We start from the raw sequence: 20,521 nt of genomic DNA, 5'->3' as shown, positions 1-20,521 counted from the left end.
CTAGACTTAGTCCTTAGTGGTGCTCATGATCTAGTGCAGGGGGTAACGATACGAGGGCCTTTTGATAACAGTGATCATAATATGATCGGTTTTGATATTGGCATTGAAGGAAGTGAAACTAGGAAATCAAGTACGCTAGCGTTTAACTATAGAAAAGGTGATTACGACAAAATGAGAAAAAATGGTGAAAAAAAGACTGAAAGGAGCAGCTCGCAGAGTAAAAAACTTGCATCAGGCGTGGATGCTGTTTAAAAACACCATCCTGGAGGTTCAGGACAAATATATTCCATGTATTAGAAAAAAGGGAAAAAAGACTAAACGTCAGCCGGCATGGCTAAACAGTAAGATAAAGGAAATCATTAGAGCCAAAAAACAATCCTTCAGAAAGTGGAGAAGAGAACCAACTGAAAGTAACAGGATAGATCATAAGGAATGCCAAGCCAAATGCAAAGCGGAGATAAGGAGGGCAAAAAAGGACTTTGAGAAGAAATTAGCGTTGGAAGCAAAAATACATAGTAAAAAATTTTTTAGATACATTAAAAGCAGGAAACCGGCCAAAGAGTCGGTTGGGCCGCTGGACGAAAATGGTGTTAAAGGGGCGATCAAGGAGGACAAAGCCGTAGCGGAGAAATTAAATGAATTCTTTGCTTCGGTCTTCACCGAGGAGGATTTGGGGGGGACACCGGTGCCGGAAAGAATATTTGAAGCGGGGGAGTCGGAGAAACTAAACAAATTCTCTGTAACCTTGGAGGATGTAATGGGTCAGTTCAGCAAGCTGAAGAGTAGTAAATCACCGGGACCTGATGGTATTCAACCAGAGTATTAATAGAACTAAAAAATGAACTTGCGGAGCTACTGTTAGAAATATGCAATCTGTCCCTAAAATCGAGTGTAATACCGGAAGACTGGAGGGTAGCCAATGTTACTCCGATTTTTAAGAAGGGTTCCAGAGGAGATCCGGGAAATTATAGACCGGTGAGTCTGACGTCGGTGCCGGGCAAGATGGTGGAGGCTATTATTAAGAATAAAATTGCAGAGCATATACAAAAACATGGACTGATGAGACAAAGTCAGCACGGATTTAGTGAAGGGAAGTCTTGCCTCACCAATCTAATGCATTTTTTTGAGGGGGTAAGCAAACATGTGGACAATGGGGAGCCGGTTGATATTGTATATCTGGATTTTCAGAAGGCGTTTGACAAAGTGCCGCACGAAAGACTCCTGAAGAAATTGCAGAGTCATGGAATCGGAGGTAGGGTACTATTATGGATTAAGAACTGGTTGAAAGATAGGAAGCAGAGAGTAGGATTGCGTGGCCAGTATTCTCAGTGGAGGAGGGTAGTTAGTGGGGTCCCGCAGGGGTCTGTGCTGGGTCCGTTGCTTTTTAATGTATTTATAAATGACTTAGAGATGGGAATAACTAGTGAGGTAATTAAATTCGCCGATGACACAAAATTATTCAGGGTCGTCAAGTCGCAGGAGGAATGTGAACGATTACAGGAGGACCTTGCGAGACTGGGAGAATGGGCGTGCAAGTGGCAGATGAAGTTCAATGTTGACAAGTGCAAAGTGATGCATGTGGGTAAGAGGAACCCGAATTATAGCTACGTCTTGCAAGGTTCCACGTTAGGAGTTACGGATCAAGAAAGGGATCTGGGTGTCGTCGTCGATGATACGCTGAAACCTTCTGCTCAGTGTGCTGCTGCGGCTAGGAAAGCGAATAGAATGTTGGGTGTTATTAGGAAGGGTATGGAGTCCAGGTGTGCGGATGTTATAATGCCGTTGTATCGCTCCATGGTGCGACCGCACCTGGAGTATTGTGTTCAGTACTGGTCTCCGTATCTCAAAAAAGATATAGTAGAATTGGAAAAGGTACAGCGAAGGGCGACGAAAATGATAGTGGGGATGGGACGACTTTCCTATGAAGAGAGGCTGAGAAGGCTAGGGCTTTTCAGCTTGGAGAAGAGACGGCTGAGGGGAGATATGATAGAAGTGTATAAAATAATGAGTGGAATGGATCGGGTGGATGTGAAGCGACTGTTCACGCTATCCAAAAATACTAGGACTAGAGGGCATGAGTTGAAGCTACAGTGTGGTAAATTTAAAACGAATCGGAGAAAATTTTTCTTCACCCAACGTGTAATTAGACTCTGGAATTCGTTGCCGGAGAACGTGGTACGGGCGGTTAGCTTGACGGAGTTTAAAAAGGGGTTAGATAGATTCCTAAAGGACAAGTCCATAGACCGCTATTAAATGGACTTGGAAAAATTCCGCATTTTTAGGTATAACTTGTCTGGAATGTTTTTACGTTTAGGGAGCGTGCCAGGTGCCCTTGACCTGGATTGGCCACTGTCGGTGACAGGATGCTGGGCTAGATGGACCTTTGGTCTTTCCCAGTATGGCACTACTTATGTACTTATGTACTTATGTACTAACCTTTTTCTCCTTAACTTGTCAGCTACTTCTTTTGAGAACCAAAGCAACCTCCATTTTCTTTTGTGTTTCATTTGCTTTCCTAACAAAAAGATTTGTTGCCCTTAAAGTAGCTCCTTTCAGTTTTACCCACTGTTTTTCTACTTCCTCTAGATGTTCTCATCCAGCTGACAACTCCTTGAGGTAATCCCTCATGTTGAAAAAGTAAGACTTTTTTGAAGTCTAGAACCTTCACTTTTGAATCAACCCTTTCCATGCATTTCTTAATACTGAGCCACACTTTCTGGTGATCAGTGGATACCAGATGATCACCCACTATAACATCAGAAATACACTCCCCATTTGTAAGCACTGGGTTCATTATGACCCCATCTTGCATAGGTTCCATTACCAACTGCTGGAACAGTAATCTCTATAGAAAATCCAGAATGTCCCTACTTCTAGATGACACCACAACAGTGATGCCCCAATCAACATCTGGCATACCTATATTGTGAATGTGTGTTAAGTTAAATCTCTGTCCACTTATTCTGCCTACAAAGGATGCCCATATATCATACCTGTTTAAATAGATTTTCCATTTCGTCTTTCCAGATTAACCCATAGTGCCACCTCCTTACCTTTTAAAAACTTCAAGTCTGCTGTTTTAATATTATGTTTAATATGTAACACCATTCCTCCTCCCTTCCTTCCTATCCTGTCCTTCTTGAATAGATTATGGAATGGTATAAATGTTTCCCAATCATAGTTCTATGTGAACCACATCTCAGTGAAAGCCACTAAATCCAAGTCAGCCTCTACATCTTGAACTTTATATCCCATATAATGGGCATTAGTATAAACAGCTTTCCAGACATTTCCCTTCATTCCCATTTCTCTACATATGTTTAATGTTTTACTTACCTGAGTGATTTTAGTTACCTTGGGGCTTTGTTTACCCATTCACAATAATTCAAGTTTAAAGCCTTTTTCAATAGGCTAGCCAGTTGACTGTGGAAAACATGTTCTTCCTTCAGTAGGTGGGCACCATCTCTGGTTAACAGCCCTTAAACATTCCATCCATGGTCCAGGAAGCTGAAACACTCTTGATGACACATTCCATGCACCTTCCATGCAACCATTCATTCATCTCCAGGATGTTACCATCAATAAGGAGGATTGGCGAGAACACCACTTATGCACCTGTCTGCTTCACCCTCTCACCCAGAGCCTTGAAATCACTTTTCATACATTTGGTGAGGTAGCTAGAACATAGAAACATGATGGCAGATATGGGCCATATGGCCCATCTAGTCTGCCTATCCTTAGTAACCACTGAGGACGAATCCTTTTCCTTTTCCTAAGAGATCCCACGAGACAAAGCCAACATGGATGTAGTGAAGAGAAATCTTGCCTCACCAATCTATTACATTTCTTTGAATGGTGAAGAAACGTGGATAAAGGTGGGCCGGTTAATATTGTGTATCTGGATTTTCAAAAGGCGTTTGAAAAAGTACCTCATGAAAGACTCCAGAGGAAATTTGAGAGTCATGGGATAGTAGGTAGTGTCCTATTGTGGATTAAAAACTGGTTAAAAAATAAAAAATGGAGAGTAGGGTTAAATGGTCAGTATTCTCAATGGAGAAGGGTAGTTAGTGGGGTTCCACAGGGGTCTGTGCTGGGACTGCTGCTTTTTAACATATTTATAAATGACCTAGAGATGGGGGTAACTAGTGAGGTAATTAAATTTGCTGATGACACAAAGTTATTCAAAGTTGTTAAATTGCGAGAGGATTGTGAAAAATTACAAGAGGACCTTACGAGACTGGGAGACTGTGCGTCTAAATGGCAGATGATGTTTAATGTGAGCAAGTGCAAAGTGATGCGTGTGGGAAAGAGGAACCCGAATTATAGGTAAGTAATGCAAAGTTCCACATTAGGAGTCACTGACCAAGAAAGGGATCTAGGTGGCGTTGTCGATGATACGTTGAAACCTTCTGCTCAGTGTGCTGCGTCGGCTAAGAAAGCAAATAGAATGTTAGGTATTATTAGGAAAAGAATGGAAAACAAAAATGAGGACGTTATAATGCCTTTGTATCGCTCCATGTTTGCGACCGCACCTCAACTATTGTATTCAATTCTGGTCACCGCATATCAAAAAAGATATAGTGGAATTAGAAAAGGTGCAGAGAAGGGCGATAAAAATGATAAAGGGGATGGGATGACTTCGCTATGAGGAAAGGCTAAAGCGGCTAGGGCTCTTCAACTTGAAGAAAAGACGGTTAAGGGGAGAGATGATAGAGATCTATAAAATAATGAGTGGAGTGGAACGGGTAGACGTGAAGCGTCTGTTTACTCTTTCCAAAAATACTAAAACTAGGGGGCATGCAATGAAGCTACAAAGTAGTAAATTTAAAACGCATCGAAGAAAACTTTCCTTCACTCAATGTGTTATTAAACTTTGGAATTCGTTGCCAGAGAATGTAGTAAAGGTGTTAGCTTAGCGGAGTTTAAAAAAGGAAAAGTCCATAGACCATTATGAAATGGACTTGGGGAAAATACATTGCTTATTTCTGGGATAAGAAGCATAAAATGTTTTGTACTTTTTTGGGATCTTGCTAGGTATTTGTGACCTGGATTAGGCACTGTTGGAAACAGGATGCTGGGCTTGATGGACCTTTGGTCTGTCCCAGTATGGCGATACTTACGTGTCTGTCCCACACCTTTTTAAACTCTTAATCTTCATCTCCACAACCTCCACCGGGAGGCCATTCCATGTATCCACCACCCATTCCATGAAAAAATATTTCCTCAGATTTGTCCTAAGCCTATTTCCTCTTAACTTCACCTTATGCCCTCTCGTTCTAGAGGTTTCCTTCCTTTGAAAAAGGCTTACCTACTGTACATTAATGCCATTGAGGTATTTAAACATCTCTATCATATCCCCTCTCTTCCAGCGTATACATGTTCAGGTTCATGAGCCTGTCCCTATATGTTTTATGACAGAGACTTCTGACCAATTTTGTAGCTGCCCTGTGGACCAACTCCATCCTGATTATGTCTTTCTGCAAGTGCAGACTCCAAAATTGCACACAGCATTACAAATGGGGCCTCACCAGAGACTTGTTCAAGGGCACTATCACCTCTTTTTTTCCTTCTGGTCATCCCTCTCCTTATATACCCAAGCATCCTTCTGGCTTTGAGTGTTGCCTTTTCTAACTGTCCACCTTAAGGTCATCAGATACAATCACGCTCAAGTCCCACTCTTCTTTCGTACACAGAAGCTCTTCACCCCTTATACTGTACTGTTCCCTCAGGTTTTTGTGATCCAAGTACATGACCCAGCATTTCTTAGAATTAAATCTTAGTTGCCGGTTATCAGACCATTCTTCAAGCTTCGCCAGATCCTTCCTCATGCTATCTGCACCCTCCGGGGTGTCCACCCTATTACAGAGTTTGAATATCATCCACAAACAGACAAGTTCTGTTCTTCCGTAATATTGCTCACAAAAATGTTTGAAAGAACTGGCCCAAGGACCAACCCCTGTGGTGCACCACTTGTAACATCCTTTTCCTCAGAGCAAACTCTATTTACCGTTGTCCTCTGTCTCCTTCCATTTAACCAGTTTTTAATCCAGTCAGTCACTGTATGTCCCATACTGAGGGCACTCAATTTATTTATCAGTTGCCTATGTAGAATCGTGTCAATGGCTTTGCTAAAATCTAAGTACACCACATCTAGCGCCCCTCCCACTTCCAACTGTTTGGTCACCCAGTCAAAGAAGTCAATCAGATTTGTCTGACAAGATCTGCCTCTAGTGAAACCATGCTGCCTCGGGTCCTGCAGCCCATTCGATTCAAGAAACCTCACAATCCTCCACTTCAGAAGCGTTTCCATTAGTTTACTCAGCATTGAGGTCAGATTGACCGGTCTGTAATTCGCATCCTCCTCCTTCTGTTATTGTACAGAGGGTCCACATCTGCCTTTCTCCAGTCCTCTGGGACCATTCCAGATTCTAGGGAAGCATTGAACAGGCTAGACAATGGAGCCGCCAGAACTTCTCCGGGTTCCTTGAGTACCCTCGAATGTATCCCATCAAACACCATCGCCTTGTCTACTTTTAGTTTAGCCAGCATCTCACGTACACAGTTTTCCGAGAATTGGTCCTGGTCTACTATACATCCATCCTCATTAGAATTTGTCTTCTGTGGTCCCGCCCCGGCCTTTCATCCATGAACACTGAACAGAAATATTTGTTTAGCAGTTCAGCTTTACCTTTATCAGCTTCTACATATTCCTCCCCCATCAGCCTTGAGCCTCTCCTTGATGTTATGGCACTTCCTCCTGTCGCTTACATATCTAGAAAATGTCTTCTCCCTCAGTTTTACCGTATTGGCTGTCTTTTCCTCTGTTTGCCTCTTCACTTTCCTGACAACTTTTCCAGCTTCTCTGAGCTTTTCGAGGTATTTTTGCCTGTCTTCCTCTTTCTGAGTCATCTTGTAATGTATAAAGGCTAACCTTTTTTCCTTTACCTTTTCAGCTACTACGTTTGAGAACCAGAGTGGCCTTCTTTTTCTCTTATTTTTATGTAGTTTTCTAACATAAAGTTTTGTCGTCTTTAAAATAGCTCCTTTCAGTTTCACCCACTGCTGCTCTACTTCCTTCAGCTGTTCCCATCCAGCAAACTCTTTCCTAAGAAATTCCCCCATCTTGGCAAAGTCAGTTTTTTTGAAATCTAGGACCTTTAATCTTGAATAAGCCCTCTCCTCCTGTGTCTTAATATTGAACCATACCATTCGGTGATCACTAGATGCCAAATGATCTCCCACCATAACATTATTATTATTAGCATTTGTATAGCACGCATAGATTTGAAAACAGGTAAAAGTTAGCAGCATCATTTGTGCCAGCATAAGATAATAGGCTTTATGAGTCTCGGCAAAAGACTATACATAACCCTTTAACTTTTCTGTTATCCGGGGACTAGGTTTCCATTCAGGAATCAGCTTGGCAGAAAGGAGACAAAGACAGATTAATCTTCTCTTTTTCTTTAACCCCAATTGGTTTGGTATTCACAGTTCAACCTATATACAGTACAAAGCCTGAAACACTTGGCTGCTAAGCAGGGGCGTATCTGGACTCCGGCGGTAGGGGGGGCCAGAGCCAGAGGGAGGGGGCACATTTTAGCGCCCCCCCCCGCCCCCCCCCGCCCCCCCCGCCGCCGAGCCCCCACCGCCACCAATGACTTAGTCTCTCCACCCCCCTCCCGCCGCCAACCCTCCCCCGCTGCCGTTCTTACTTTTGCTGGCGGGGGACCCCAACCCCCGCCAGCCGAGGTCTGCTTCCACCTGCCGCTGCCTTCAAACCTTCTTCTTCAGCCGGCGGGGGACCCCAAACCCCCGCCAGCCGCCCCGCGCTGTTTAAAATTCATCTTCGGCCTCCGTGGCCGTGCTGCTGGGATAGGCGGCGCTGTTGAAATCCACTTCGGAGTCTGACGTCGTTGTACGTTGTACGTGCTGCGACGTCAGACTCCGAAGTGGATTTCAACAGCGCCGCCTATCCCAGCAGCACGGCCACGGAGGCCGAAGATGAATTTTAAACAGCGCGGGGCGGCTGGCGGGGGTTTGGGGTCCCCCGCCGGCTGAAGAAGAAGTTTTGAAGGCAGCGGCAGGTGGAAGCAGACCTCGGCTGGCGGGGGTTGGGGTCCCCCGCCAGCAAAAGTAAGAACGGGCACGGGGGAGGGTTGATGGCGGTAGGGGGGGCCAGGGCAAAATCTGCGGGGGCCCAGGCCCCTGAGGCCCCACGCAGATACGCCCCTGCTGCTAAGTACTCAGCCTGCTTCTGAATGGCAGAAGAGACAAAATACAAAATTCTTCTGTAAACTTGGATTTTTATATGCCTCTCTGATAACAATTGTTCCTCTGCCTAGCCTTTCTCAGCTGAGAAAGCCATCTGCACAAGCCATTGCCGTTAATACTGAGACCAGTACATTAACATGATAAGGGCATTTCATGAGTAGAATGATTGCTGCTCCCCCTCCCCCATCTTGTCTGTCAAGGCATAATTGAAAATTGGAAGAATCCTTTTAGAATATTTCTAGGAAAGATAATTTCCCTTTTTTCATTACCAGTGAAAATAGTTCTTGGATCATTAACACATAATAAACACAGTGCATAGGTTTCTTCAAAAATACACACAATGTGCATTCAAACTTTTAGCAAACATTGTCAGAAGTAATTATTGGGAAAGGAGTTGACATTAAGCAGTAATTATTGAATTATATTAAAATGTAAACAAATTGAACTTCTGTTGGCCAAAACTAAAAATTATATGCTTCATTTTACAGTGCAACCAAATCGAACAATCATTATGCAAACACATAACATAAAAATAGCCATGTTGTGTCAGACCAATAGTCCATCTAACCTAGTATCCTGCTTCCAACAGTGGCCAATCCAGGTCACAAGTTTCTGGCAGAATCCCAAATAGTAGCACCGTTCCACGCTACCAATCTTAGGACATGCAGTGGCCTCCCCCATGTCTATCTCAATAGCAGAATATGGACCTTTCCTCCAAGAACGTGTCCAAACATTTCTTAAACCTAGATATGCTAACCTCTGTAATCACATCCTCTGGTAATGAGTTCTATAGTTTAACCATTCATTGAATGAAAAAGTATTTCCTCGTATTCGTTTTAAAAGTATTTCCATGTAAAAAATCGATTCACTTTTACCCATTCTACACCACTCAGGATTTTGTAGACCTCTATCATATCCCCCCTCAGCTGTCTCTTTTCCAGGCTGAAGAGCCTGAGTTCCAGCCCCTTAATCATTTTGGTCTCCTTTCGTTGAACCTTTTCTAATTCCGCTATATCTTTTTTTTTTTTTTTTCAGATATGGTGACCAGAATTGCATGCAATACTCAGTGAGGTTGCACCATGGAGTGATACAGAGGCATTATAACATTCTTCATCTTATTTTCCATCTCTTTCCTAACAATTCTTAGCATCCTGTTTGCTTTTTTGGCTGTCGCTGCACATTGGGCAGAAGATTTCACCATATTCTTTTTCTTGAGTGCTGACTTCTAAGATGGACCCTTGCATCAAATAACAATGATTTGGATTATTCTTCCCAATGTGCATCACTTTGCATTTGTCCACATTGAATTTCATCTGCCATTTGGATGCCCAGTCTTCCAGTTTCCTAAGGTCTTCCTTAATTATTCCTTCTCCCTAATTATATAGGAATGCATTGGCATATAAACAATATCATTATGGACTCTTACCCTTACATTACTGAACTTGTAAGCTGTAAAGCTCCAAGAGAATCTGTGCATGCACTGCACATGAGTCTGTTATTATTTAAAATGGCAACCATGAGACTGAACTCTGTTGTGCCTCCTCCATTTGCAAGAAATTGGTACTCCTACAGGATAACAGTATATCGTCTTCAGTCATTCAGTTAGTACTGAGACCAATACAGAGTTTAAAAAGGGGTTAGACGGTTTCCTAAAGGACAAGTCCATAAACCACTACTAAATGGACTTGGGAAAAATCCACAATTCCAGGAATAACATGTCTAGAATGTTTGTACGTTTGGGAAGCTCGCAAGGTGCCCTTGGCCTGGATTGGCCGCTGTCGTGAACAGGATGCTGGGCTCGATGGACCTTTGGTCTTTTCCCAGTGTGGCATTACTTATGTATATATATGTGCATTTGGGTCACATTATTGGGGAGATTCTATATATGGTGCCTAAAAAATCGGTGCTGAAATCAGTGCCATCTAAGCGTATTCAATAATTGGTGCCTAATGTACACGCATCTATTTTCACCAACAAAAATCAAAAAGGTGGCGTAAATCCTGGCGTGTAGATTTAGACACACTGGGCCATATTCTGTAAATAAGAGTGGAAATTTCAGAACGCCCATTTCCCCACCCATAACCATGCCCCTTTTGCCTGCACATGTTTAAAGTTTGGTGCGCATCGTTACAGAATACACTTAGAGAGTTTTGCGCCTAAATTCTAATCAGTGCCAATTAGTGCTCATTATTGCTTGGTAAGTGCTGTTATCAGTGCCCATTAGCTTATTAAGACAATTAAGTTGCATGCATTGTTATAAAATCCACACTGATTTTGGCGCAGATCTTTATGCACGCAATATAGAATCCAGGGGTATATGTCTTCTTTAGAGTTTGATTTACTAAGGGACTCATTTTCAAAGCACATGGATGTCTCAATGAGAGATTAAAAAAAGCCTCCATCTGCCAAACTTGTCCAAACCCTGATTTTGGAACAGCAGGAGTTGGACATCCTACACTGCAGTTCGTCCAAATAGTAAGGGGACATGTGAGCATTTTATGGGCAGGACTAGGGAGGGCCAAAAATTAGGATGTCCAACAGCGATAATAATAATGGGAAGAAATGTCCAAGTCTAAAAAGAAGGAAGTTTTTATTTAGACCTGTTTCAAGTCACATCTCGGGTACAAAAAAGTGCTTTAGTTGAGCAACTGACCACTGGATCCAACAAGAGAAGGAAAAGTTCTAGACCTAGTCCTTAGTGGAACGCAGGAGGTAATGGTGCTGGGGACGCTTGATAACAGTGATCATAATATGATCAGATTTGATATGGTGGTGGTGAATGGACATTTTTAGCTGGTGGTGGAACGATATGTCTGGTTAATTCTGAGAAGTTATGAGAAGAGAAGACATTTCTGTGGCAGTGCTACTGACCTGATATTGATGTTAATTAAGGTGTGAGGAAGCATAATATTTGCAATGGTTACTAAGGGCAACCTGATTAGTGGGCTAGCTTCAAAGGATTTGTTTGAAACAGTCTTCTTAGAATCCAAACTATATAGAGAGGAAAGGTCCCACTTTTCTTTCTGAGAAATTTTGAGAGAAGACATTTCTGTGGTTAAATGCCATTTGATTCTGTGCTTGGTAACTTAAAGATTGGGTTTAAAAGAGGAATTGTAGGATATTGATAAACACAGAATTTTAAAAAAAGAAAATAAGCAAACTTTATTAGCTAGTCTCCATACACTTTTCCCCATAGTTTTAAAACTTAACTTTTCTGCCACAGCATTAGCATATAGTCTCTAGAAGACACAGTAGGACCTAGTTCAGTCCTCATTTCCAAAGTGCTACCTGTTCTAGGCATGGGGCCCAAGAGACAGGCAGAGCTTGGGAGCCTTCATGCGTGGAAGAGGCAATGGTGCAGGGAGGAGGGTTTTAGATTTATAAGGAACAAGGCAACATTCTTGGGAAGGGGGGCCTATTCCAGAAGGGTGTATCATCAAAACAGGGAAGATAGGGTATCCTGATAGCGAGGTTGCAAAAGAGAACATAGTAGATCAGGTGACCTTAAGTAAAAATCAGACAAAAGTCTGCAAATTAACACTATCAACTAATGAATAAGATGTAAATAGGAACAACAAACATAGTTTGAAATGTCTAAATGCAAATTTGGGAAGCCTAAGAAATAAGATGGGAGAGTTAGAATATATTGCACTAAATGAAAAATTAGATATAATAGGCATCTCTGAGACCTGGTGGAAGGAGGATAACCAGTGGGACACTGTCATTCCAGGGTACCTTCCCTGGTATTTCGGTCAGTTAGTAGTCCTTTCAGCATGCTTCAGGCTTTTCCCTCCCTTCCACTTTTCTGCTTTCCTATCTTATGTTTCTTAGTTCATTTCTTTTCTAATTTTAAGTTTTATTGCAAACCACTTTGATTTCCCCAATTGAAAAGGCAGTGTATCAAGCACTAATAAACTATAACTGTAATCTAGTTTACTCAAGACTAGTGCGTGGACCAATTTATGCAAGTAAGACTGATCAACAAATGGATGCACAGCTCTAATAAGATGTGGAGGGGCATTTTTGAAAGAAGCGTCTAATTCAGAATTTGGATGTTTTACAAAGATGTCCAAATTCTGAACCAGGAAGAAGGTCATTTTCAAAAAAGATGGACGTCCATCTTTTGTGTTCGAAAATACCATGGACGTCCTGTGATTTGGACGTTTTTGATTTTCGGCCATTTTTGAAAAAAAAAAAACAACCCAAAACATCCAAGTGTAAAACATCTAAAGTCAAGCCATTGGAACATAGGAGCCAGCATTTTTAGTAGACTGGTCCACTTGACATCCCAGGAAAACAATAGGGCACCCTAGAGGGCACTGCAGTGCAGGGCCGCCGAGAGGGGGGGCAGGGGGGGGACAAAATTCCCCGGGCCCGGGCCTCCAAGGGGCGCCGCAGTCCCCTCCACCCGCCCCCTCTGTCCACCACCGGGCCGGGTCCCCCTGAATTCAAATCATAGCACCTCACCTTGACCTCACTCCGTGTGAAAGAAGCACAGCAGCGGCACTCTGCAGATCGCCTCCCTTTGGGCCTTCCCTCCCTGTGTCCCGTGAGGCACTATGATTTGTGTTGAGCCCCCTAAAACCCACCCCAAACCCACTACTCCCAACTGTACACCACTACCATAGCCCTTACGGGTGAAAGGGGCACCTATATGTGGGTATAGTGGGCTTCTGGTGAGTTTTGGAGGGCTCACACTTTCCTCCAATAGTTTGCAGTTTCATAAGATTGACTCCTCCTGAGAGCGAATTCTTGATCTTTGTGTGTGTATTGTGAGCTTTCCCTATTGGCTCTTAGTTCTGAGCTAGGGCCAGCCCTTCCTCTCTGCCCCTGGGGGCTATGTGAGAGACTCCCAGTCTCCCTAGCATGCCTTTGTGATCAGCAGCTGTTCTAGGGGCTGATCTCTCCTTAATCTGCTATGATTCCATAAAAATTCTTCACTATTTCCCAGAGTGTTTTTTTCCAAGACAGTTTTCCCAGGTCATTTCCTCATGTTTATCCACTCTTTCCCTTTGAGTATTACAGCTTTACTTTTTAGCTGGGCAGAGGTTTTGGCCCTTCTCCTGGCCTCTGAGGTGGCTAGATGTGGACTCTGTGCGGAAGGCAACAACTCTGCACAAGCAACTGAGCTGTAAATTGATTTCTTTGTTTGCTACATTAAAGAAAATATGGATTAAGAATTGAGATTCTACTTGGGAATGGTTTAGCTGCCTGTTGAAGCTTTGTCACCTCACCTATCCTAGAGCAGCACAGTGGGACTTAAATATTTTGCAGAACACCTTTTCAGAACTGCCATTTGAGGTGTTATGACATTCATTTGTTAAGTATTTGTCACTCCCAATTGCATTTCAGAGCTACATGCCTTGCCATTGTGGAATCCTTACCTAATTTAATGTGCTTGGCACAGTATTGCTGCATTTGGTACCTTCTTTCTGCCTAAATAGTTTCCCCTTTTCATCTAAATAACATGATTTCTTTTCCTGCCTTCACAAAGAAGGAGAGTGGTAAGGCAAGCTCACTACACAGTTTGTATGTGCATCAAGCACTCCTGCCGTATCAGTAGATTACCTGCTCCTTCTGGAAGTTAGACAATCTGTATACTCCTCTTTGTTGGCTGTCATAAAGGGGAAACCACATAAAAAGGTTTCTCAGCCTCGATGGCCTCCAGGCGCACTCGCTTGACTGGGATTCAGATGGCATCCTGGGAAGAGTATCTCTGGAATATATTTCTAAGGCAGTGACTTAGTCCTCTTTGTCTTCATTATAAAGCACTGTAGGTAGGAGGGCAGCCCTGCCTTCTTCAGACTCTTAGGTTGAGAGTTTTTGGGTATTTCCCATTTGTTTGGACTGCTCTAGCAGGATGAAAGAGGAAGGTGAAATTTAATCTTACCTACTAGTTTCATCTTTCTGAATCTTGCAAGATCAGTCCAGAACCCTCCCTGAAAGTCAAGAGTTTTCAGGGCTATACTGTTTGATCTGATTTTATTTTGTTGTGTTGTTGTCGACAGTAGCAGTTGGCTGCAGAATTACTACTTTTTCTCCTATTGTATGTCTTGTTCTATATGTGTTCTCCTTCCTCAGCACAGGGGAGAGGTTGGTGTTGTAGCCTACAGTCTGTTGGTGAGATCTTTTTCTGCCACTTTCAGAGAACTAGAGTAGAGCGGTTATGGACCACAAATAGCAATGTGGAAAATGAAAAATGTTGACCCAGAAAACTCTGGATCACTATTCAGCTGATCATGGAAGATCAGGCACACAATGCAGCTAATTGTTGGCATTTTGCCCCCAACTTTGCACTGAAATGTGTTCAATGCCAGTGGAACGTGGTAAGCAAGGTAAGAATGGAGGGGGGGGGGGGGGCATTTATCACACTTACTCTAGCAGCGCTAGGGCATTGCTCAAGCCTTGCCATGTGCTGCCCCCTCCAACAAGAAGTCAACAGACAGAGCAGGATGTAGCAGTTGCATTGAGTTCTATGCTTTGGAAGAGAGAGGGTGGCAATTTCAGTGGCAGCGTGTGGGGGAAGGGGGAAAGATTGATGAGGTACTGGACATGGTGAGGAAGAGGCACTGGAAACTCTAGGTCTATGCCTGCATGTATTTAAACATTTGGACTAATTAAAGGTGTCCCTATAAATTTTAATCTAATTAAAACAACTAACCTATATTTTGCAGGGTCCCATGGAGCTGGCCATCCTTCAGAGACTTTAACCCCCTTAGTTGCTTGGGGAGCAGGAGTTGGCTATTCACAGAGAACTGCATCCCAGTATTTTGAAGATGATTTTTTGAAAGGTATGTTACGCTTGAGTAATTACATCATTTTAGCAGGTATAATTGGAAAACAAAAGTTGCAGAGATGTAAGCTAAAAATGCTAACCTCGAGGCTTACAGAAATGGTATATTATTTTGATTACTAAATTGTTTGGAAGAGAATGCATTTTGCTTTTGAATCAGTGCAATATATTCTGCTATTTTGCTTCAGAATAGTGCTAAACTCAAATATATAAGTTTTACCCTTGGCCTCACAGATGTATTTTGTGTTATGCTGTTCTTGGAAAATATTCTGAAGGCGTAAATACATTCTGTGCTATTATAATAAAAAGGTAACCTTGCATTATAAGTTCAGCTTTTTCAATTTGAGCTTGAATATTACATCAAGTGTTATGTTCTTTCTCTCATAAAATAAGTTCTCTCCCATGCATCTCAAAGAAGGTAGAAAAAGGTTCCAAGAAACCAAAATGCATCTTAATTTTTTAATATTGCTATTATTATTTCTGTACCTTTATGCCACAAGGACCATGGTATGTGTCTTTGTACCATTCCAGGATGACTTCTTTTGAGAAAAATGCTTTCAGGAAACTCAGACTGCAGTATAATACTCCTACAAGACTTGTTTCTGAAACATGATATTTGTGTTTCAAACCTTTTTATGGGTTTTACATTATCGGTTCTAAATTTGCCTGAAATCAGGCCTACCTCAGAAAGTAATCATTTCAGCATCAGAACATAAAGATGCAAATGATTATTTTTTGGAGGGTAATAGAAGATGATAAAAAATTTAATTAAAGTGTAATTCCACCCAAAGTTCTCCCTTTTCACTTTCACTTGCCCGCCCACCTCCATCCTCAGCATAATTCCACCCAAAGTTCTCCTTTTTCTCCTTCACTTGCCAGACCGCCCATCCACCTCCATCCTCTAAGTGCGCTAGTATTGTTCATAAACAGAATACCTTTAAATAGTAGCGTCTGTGTACCATAGAATATATATAAGATAGAGCATAAAGTTTCAGACAGAGACTCAATATTTGACATTCCCACCACATAATAAAGCTAAAACTCTTAGCCTTCTCTCTAGTGTGTGTGTGTACAGTAGACAGATAGATAAGATACAAAACATAGTAATATAGTAAACGATGGCAGATAAAGGACTGTATGGGACCATCCACTGTACCCAAGAAGGCGGCCAGAGCAGTACCTTCCATTCTATGCAGCTTACAGTCTTTCATGATTAAACAATGGTATCGCAAACATCTTACATCAGGCAGGAAGGCACTCGAGCATGTGCAGTGGAGTGTGTCTCATGCTCTATAATTTTGTTCTTTATAATATTCTCTACCATTTTGCCCGGCACCAACATCACACTCACCTGATTTTCCATTTGAATGAGTGCAATTTCGTGACACAGCTGAACTCTGAAACTTTTAGGAGCATTCCAAATATCCCAAAGCACCAGGAGATTCATCTGGAGATCTGTTTCCTGGGTGGACCAAGCACCTTGAATGTGAAGCCTATCTACATGAGCTCCCCAACCCAGGTGAGATGCACCCGTTGTCAGCAGTTTTTGCTGGTAAGGAATTTGGAATAGAAGACCCAGAGTCAAATTGGATCGAATGGTCCATCACAACAGGGAGCGAGAAAGCTCTTGGGACGCTCAGATGACATCTTCCAAACTCCCCCTGGCTTAGCACCACTGAGAAGCTAGGGTCCATTGGGCAGTTCTCATGTGAAGATGCGTCATGGGCACCACTACTATTACTTATCATTTCTATAGCGCTACTAGACATACGCAGCACTGTACACTTGAACATGAAGAGACAGTCCCTGCTCGACGGAGCTTACAATTTAATTAGGACAGACAAACAGGACAAATAAGGGATTCCCCACTTGTGAGAATTATGGCCTGCTACCTGTAGCAGGTATTCTCTGAGGAGAGCAGGCCTTATAGTCTCATAAACCCTCCCTTTTGGAATTGTCTCTTATTTTTGTTTTTCTATGCTCCTACAAAGCTCTTGCCAGCGTCTTATAAGCTCCGGACCGGGCAACGCAGGACCATTTTTCCCACTTTTAAGAATATAAGGCCTGCTGTCCTCAGAAAATACATACAACAGGTAAGTATCTTCTCTATATACACATAGGTACATAAGTATTGCCATACTGGGACAGACCGAAGGTCCATGAAGCCCAGCATCCTGTTTCCAACAGTGGCCAATCCAGGTCACAAGTACCTGGCAAGATCCCAAAACAGTACATGTATACACTTAAGCTGTGCTAAACAGCTAGCATAAATATGTGTGCCTGTATTCTGGATATACAAGCAGAACTTGTAGTATTATATAAATTACACGCATAGGTTTGTGCCTTGCCTACACTCTGCCCTGACTTTACCCATGTATATACCCATCTAAAAATTACACAATGTTGGAGATATGCATGTAATTATACACGTGCTTATGCTGCATTATGATATATACATGCATATTTGTACATATACCCTTATATATGCTGGTATTCTTTTGATTTATGTGCATATGTGATGCCTAAATATAGGTGTCCAATTTATAGAATTCATCCGATAAAATCCAGCGTGGTACCGGAAGATTGGAGGGTGGCCAGTGTAAAGCCGATTTAAAAAAAAAAAAAGGTTCCAGAGGAGATCCGGGAAATTACAGACTGGTGAGTCTGACGTCGGTGCAAATTACAGACTGGTGAGTCTGACGTCGGTGCCAGACAAAATGATAGAGACTATTATAATGAACAAAATTACAGAGCATATTCAAAAGCGTGGATTAATGAGACAGAGTCAACATGGATTTAGTGAAGGGAAATCTTGCCAAACCAATCTACTACATTTCTTTGAAGGGGTGAACAAACGTGGATAAAGTTGAGCCGTTCATATTGTGTATCTGGATTTTCAGAAAGCATTTGACAAAGTACCTCATGAAAGACTCCAGAGAAAATCAGAGAGTCATGGGATAGGAGGTAGTGTTCTATTGTGGATTAAAAAGTGATTAAAAGATAGAAAACAGAGAGTAGGGTTAAATGGTCAGTATTCTCAATGGAGAAGGCTAGTTAGTGGGGTTCCCCAGGGGTCCGTGATGGGACCGCTGCTTTTTAACATATTTATAAATGACCTAGAGATGGGAGTAACTAGTGAGGTAATTAAATTTGCTGATGACACAAAGTTATTCACAGTTGTTAAATTGCGGGAGGATTGTGAACAATTACAGGAGGACCTTACAAGACTGGGACACTGGGCGTCTAAATGGCAGATGACGTTTAATTTGAGCAAGTGCAAAGTGATGCATGTGGGAAAGAGGAACCCAAATTATAGCCACGTCATGCAAGGTTCCACGTTAGGAGCCACAGACCAAGAAAGGGATATAGGTGTTGTCGTTGATGATAAGTTGAAACCTTCTGCTTAGTGTGCTGCTGTGGCTAAGAAAGCAAATAGAATGTTAATTATTATTAGGAAAGGAATGGAAAACAAAGAGGACGTTATAATTCCTTTGTATTGTTGCATAATGCGACTGCACCTCGAAAATTGTGTTCAATTCTGGTCGCCGCATCTCAAAAAGAGAAGTGGAATTAAGAAAGGTACAGAGAAGGGCGATGAAAATGATAAAGGGGATGGGACAACTTCCCTATGAGGAAAGGCTAAAGTGGCTAGGGCTCTTCAGCTTGGAGAAAAGGCGGCTGAGGGGAGATATGATAGAGGTCTATAAAATAATGAGTGGAGTGAACAGGTAGATGTGAAGCGTCTGTTTACGCTTTTCAAAAATACTAGGACTAGGGGGCATGCGATGAAGCTAAATTTTTCTTCACTCAACATGTAATTAAACTCTGGAATTTGTTGCCAGAGAATATGGTAAATGCGGTTAGCTTAGCGGAGTTTTAAAAAGGTTTGGACGGCTTCCTAAAGAAAAAGTCCATAAACCATTATTAAATGGACTTTAGGAAAATCCACTATTTCTAGGACAAGCAGTATAGAATGTTTTGCACTTTTTTGGAATCTTGCCAGATATTTGTGACCTGGATTGGCCACTGTTGGAAACAGGATGCTGGACTTGATGGACCTTTGGTCTTTCCCAGTATGGCAATACTTATATACAAGTGACTTTGAGTTGAGCTGATGTGTCATGTTCACACATGACACATAATGCAAAATTCCAGTTCAGAAACTATTTTAAAACATAAAACACCCTGCCTTTCTCGCTAAGATACATGCTTCATAAATATTTGTCTCTACAATGCAACATTTATTGAATTTATTTCAAGTCAGCAATTCCTCATATATTTCAAGGTGGAAAGATGGCTTTTATTACTTACTGTATGCAGTCCAATAAGTTATTATTCTAATTTATGTCTATTTCAAATGTTCGTGTGCTTGTGTCTTTTCAGAATGGAAATTGGAGAACTGGAAGAGACTTGATGTCAACCAGGTAACAATTTCATTGTTTTTATACCTGTCTCGCTTACTTTAATTCTATTTATTTTTTTATTAGGCTTTTGCTTACACCTTTTCAGTAGTAGCTCAAGGTAAGTTGCATTCAGGTACACTGGGTATTCTACCCTCAGTGGAAAGAATTTAGAGCCAATAAATATTTTTACGCGGGTAAATATATGTTTATTTTAAAAAAAAAAAACAGTTTCACTGTTGCCTTCCCATTTATGAGTAAAATAAGCATGCACATGTTTACCCTCACAAACAAAAAAGGGTGGGGTTAGATCAGAGAGGGAATAGGTTGTGCCTGCAGGAAAAATATTCAAAGGAAAACTCTGCAAGTAGTTTTCCATTTGACTATTATCTTGCATACCTGTGGGTAGAAAGTCCCTGTAAGGCTGCAAGCTCTTTGGGGAGACTCATAAGAACATAAGTATTGCCATATTGGGACTGACCAAAGGTCCATCAAGCACAGCACCCTGTTTCCAACAGTGGCCAATCCGGGTTAGAAGTACCTGGCAAGTTCCCAAAACAGTACCATACATTTTATGCTCCTTATCCTAGAAATAAGCAGTTGATTTTCCCTAAGTCCATTTTATTAATGGCTTATGGGCTTTTCTTTTAAGACGCTATCCAAACCTTTTTTAAACCCCGCTATGCTAACTACTACTACTTATCATATTTATGGCACTACTAGACTTATGCAACACTGTACACTTGAACATGAAGAGACAGTCCTTGCTCAACTGAGCTTGCATTCTAATCAGGACAGACAAACAGGAAAAATAAGGGATAAGGGAAATACTAAGGTGGGAATGATAAAACAGACATAGTTACTGAACAAATGAATTGGGGCTTGAAGTTAAAACCAGCATCAGCCTACGTTTGAAGACTGCCAGAGATGGAGCTTGACATACTGGCTCAGGAAGTCTATTCCAGGCATATGGACATCAAGATAAAAGGAACAGAGTCTGGAGTTGGCAGTGGAGAAGAAGGGTACAGATAAGAGAGATTTGCCCAATGAACAGGGT

At 41.9% G+C, this 20,521-nt stretch overlaps 1 protein-coding gene across 4 annotated transcripts in view; it reads left to right on the top strand.

Moving 5' to 3' along the window:
- Positions 1-20,521, top strand: part of PIGN (phosphatidylinositol glycan anchor biosynthesis class N) — a 276,457-nt gene that overhangs the window by 64,309 nt on the left and 191,627 nt on the right. For all 4 annotated transcript variants that reach the window (XM_030203213.1, XM_030203186.1, XM_030203203.1 and 1 more), the window contains exons 9-10: positions 14,946-15,062; positions 19,448-19,488. In XM_030203213.1, coding sequence (XP_030059073.1) covers positions 14,946-15,062; positions 19,448-19,488 — 158 coding nt within the window. The remainder of the gene's footprint in view (positions 1-14,945; positions 15,063-19,447; positions 19,489-20,521) is intronic.

This window comes from Microcaecilia unicolor, chromosome 1, assembly GCF_901765095.1.
Source record: "Microcaecilia unicolor chromosome 1, aMicUni1.1, whole genome shotgun sequence".
Lineage (NCBI taxonomy): Eukaryota > Metazoa > Chordata > Amphibia > Gymnophiona > Siphonopidae > Microcaecilia > Microcaecilia unicolor.
This window is presented reverse-complemented; position numbering and strand designations above follow the sequence as displayed.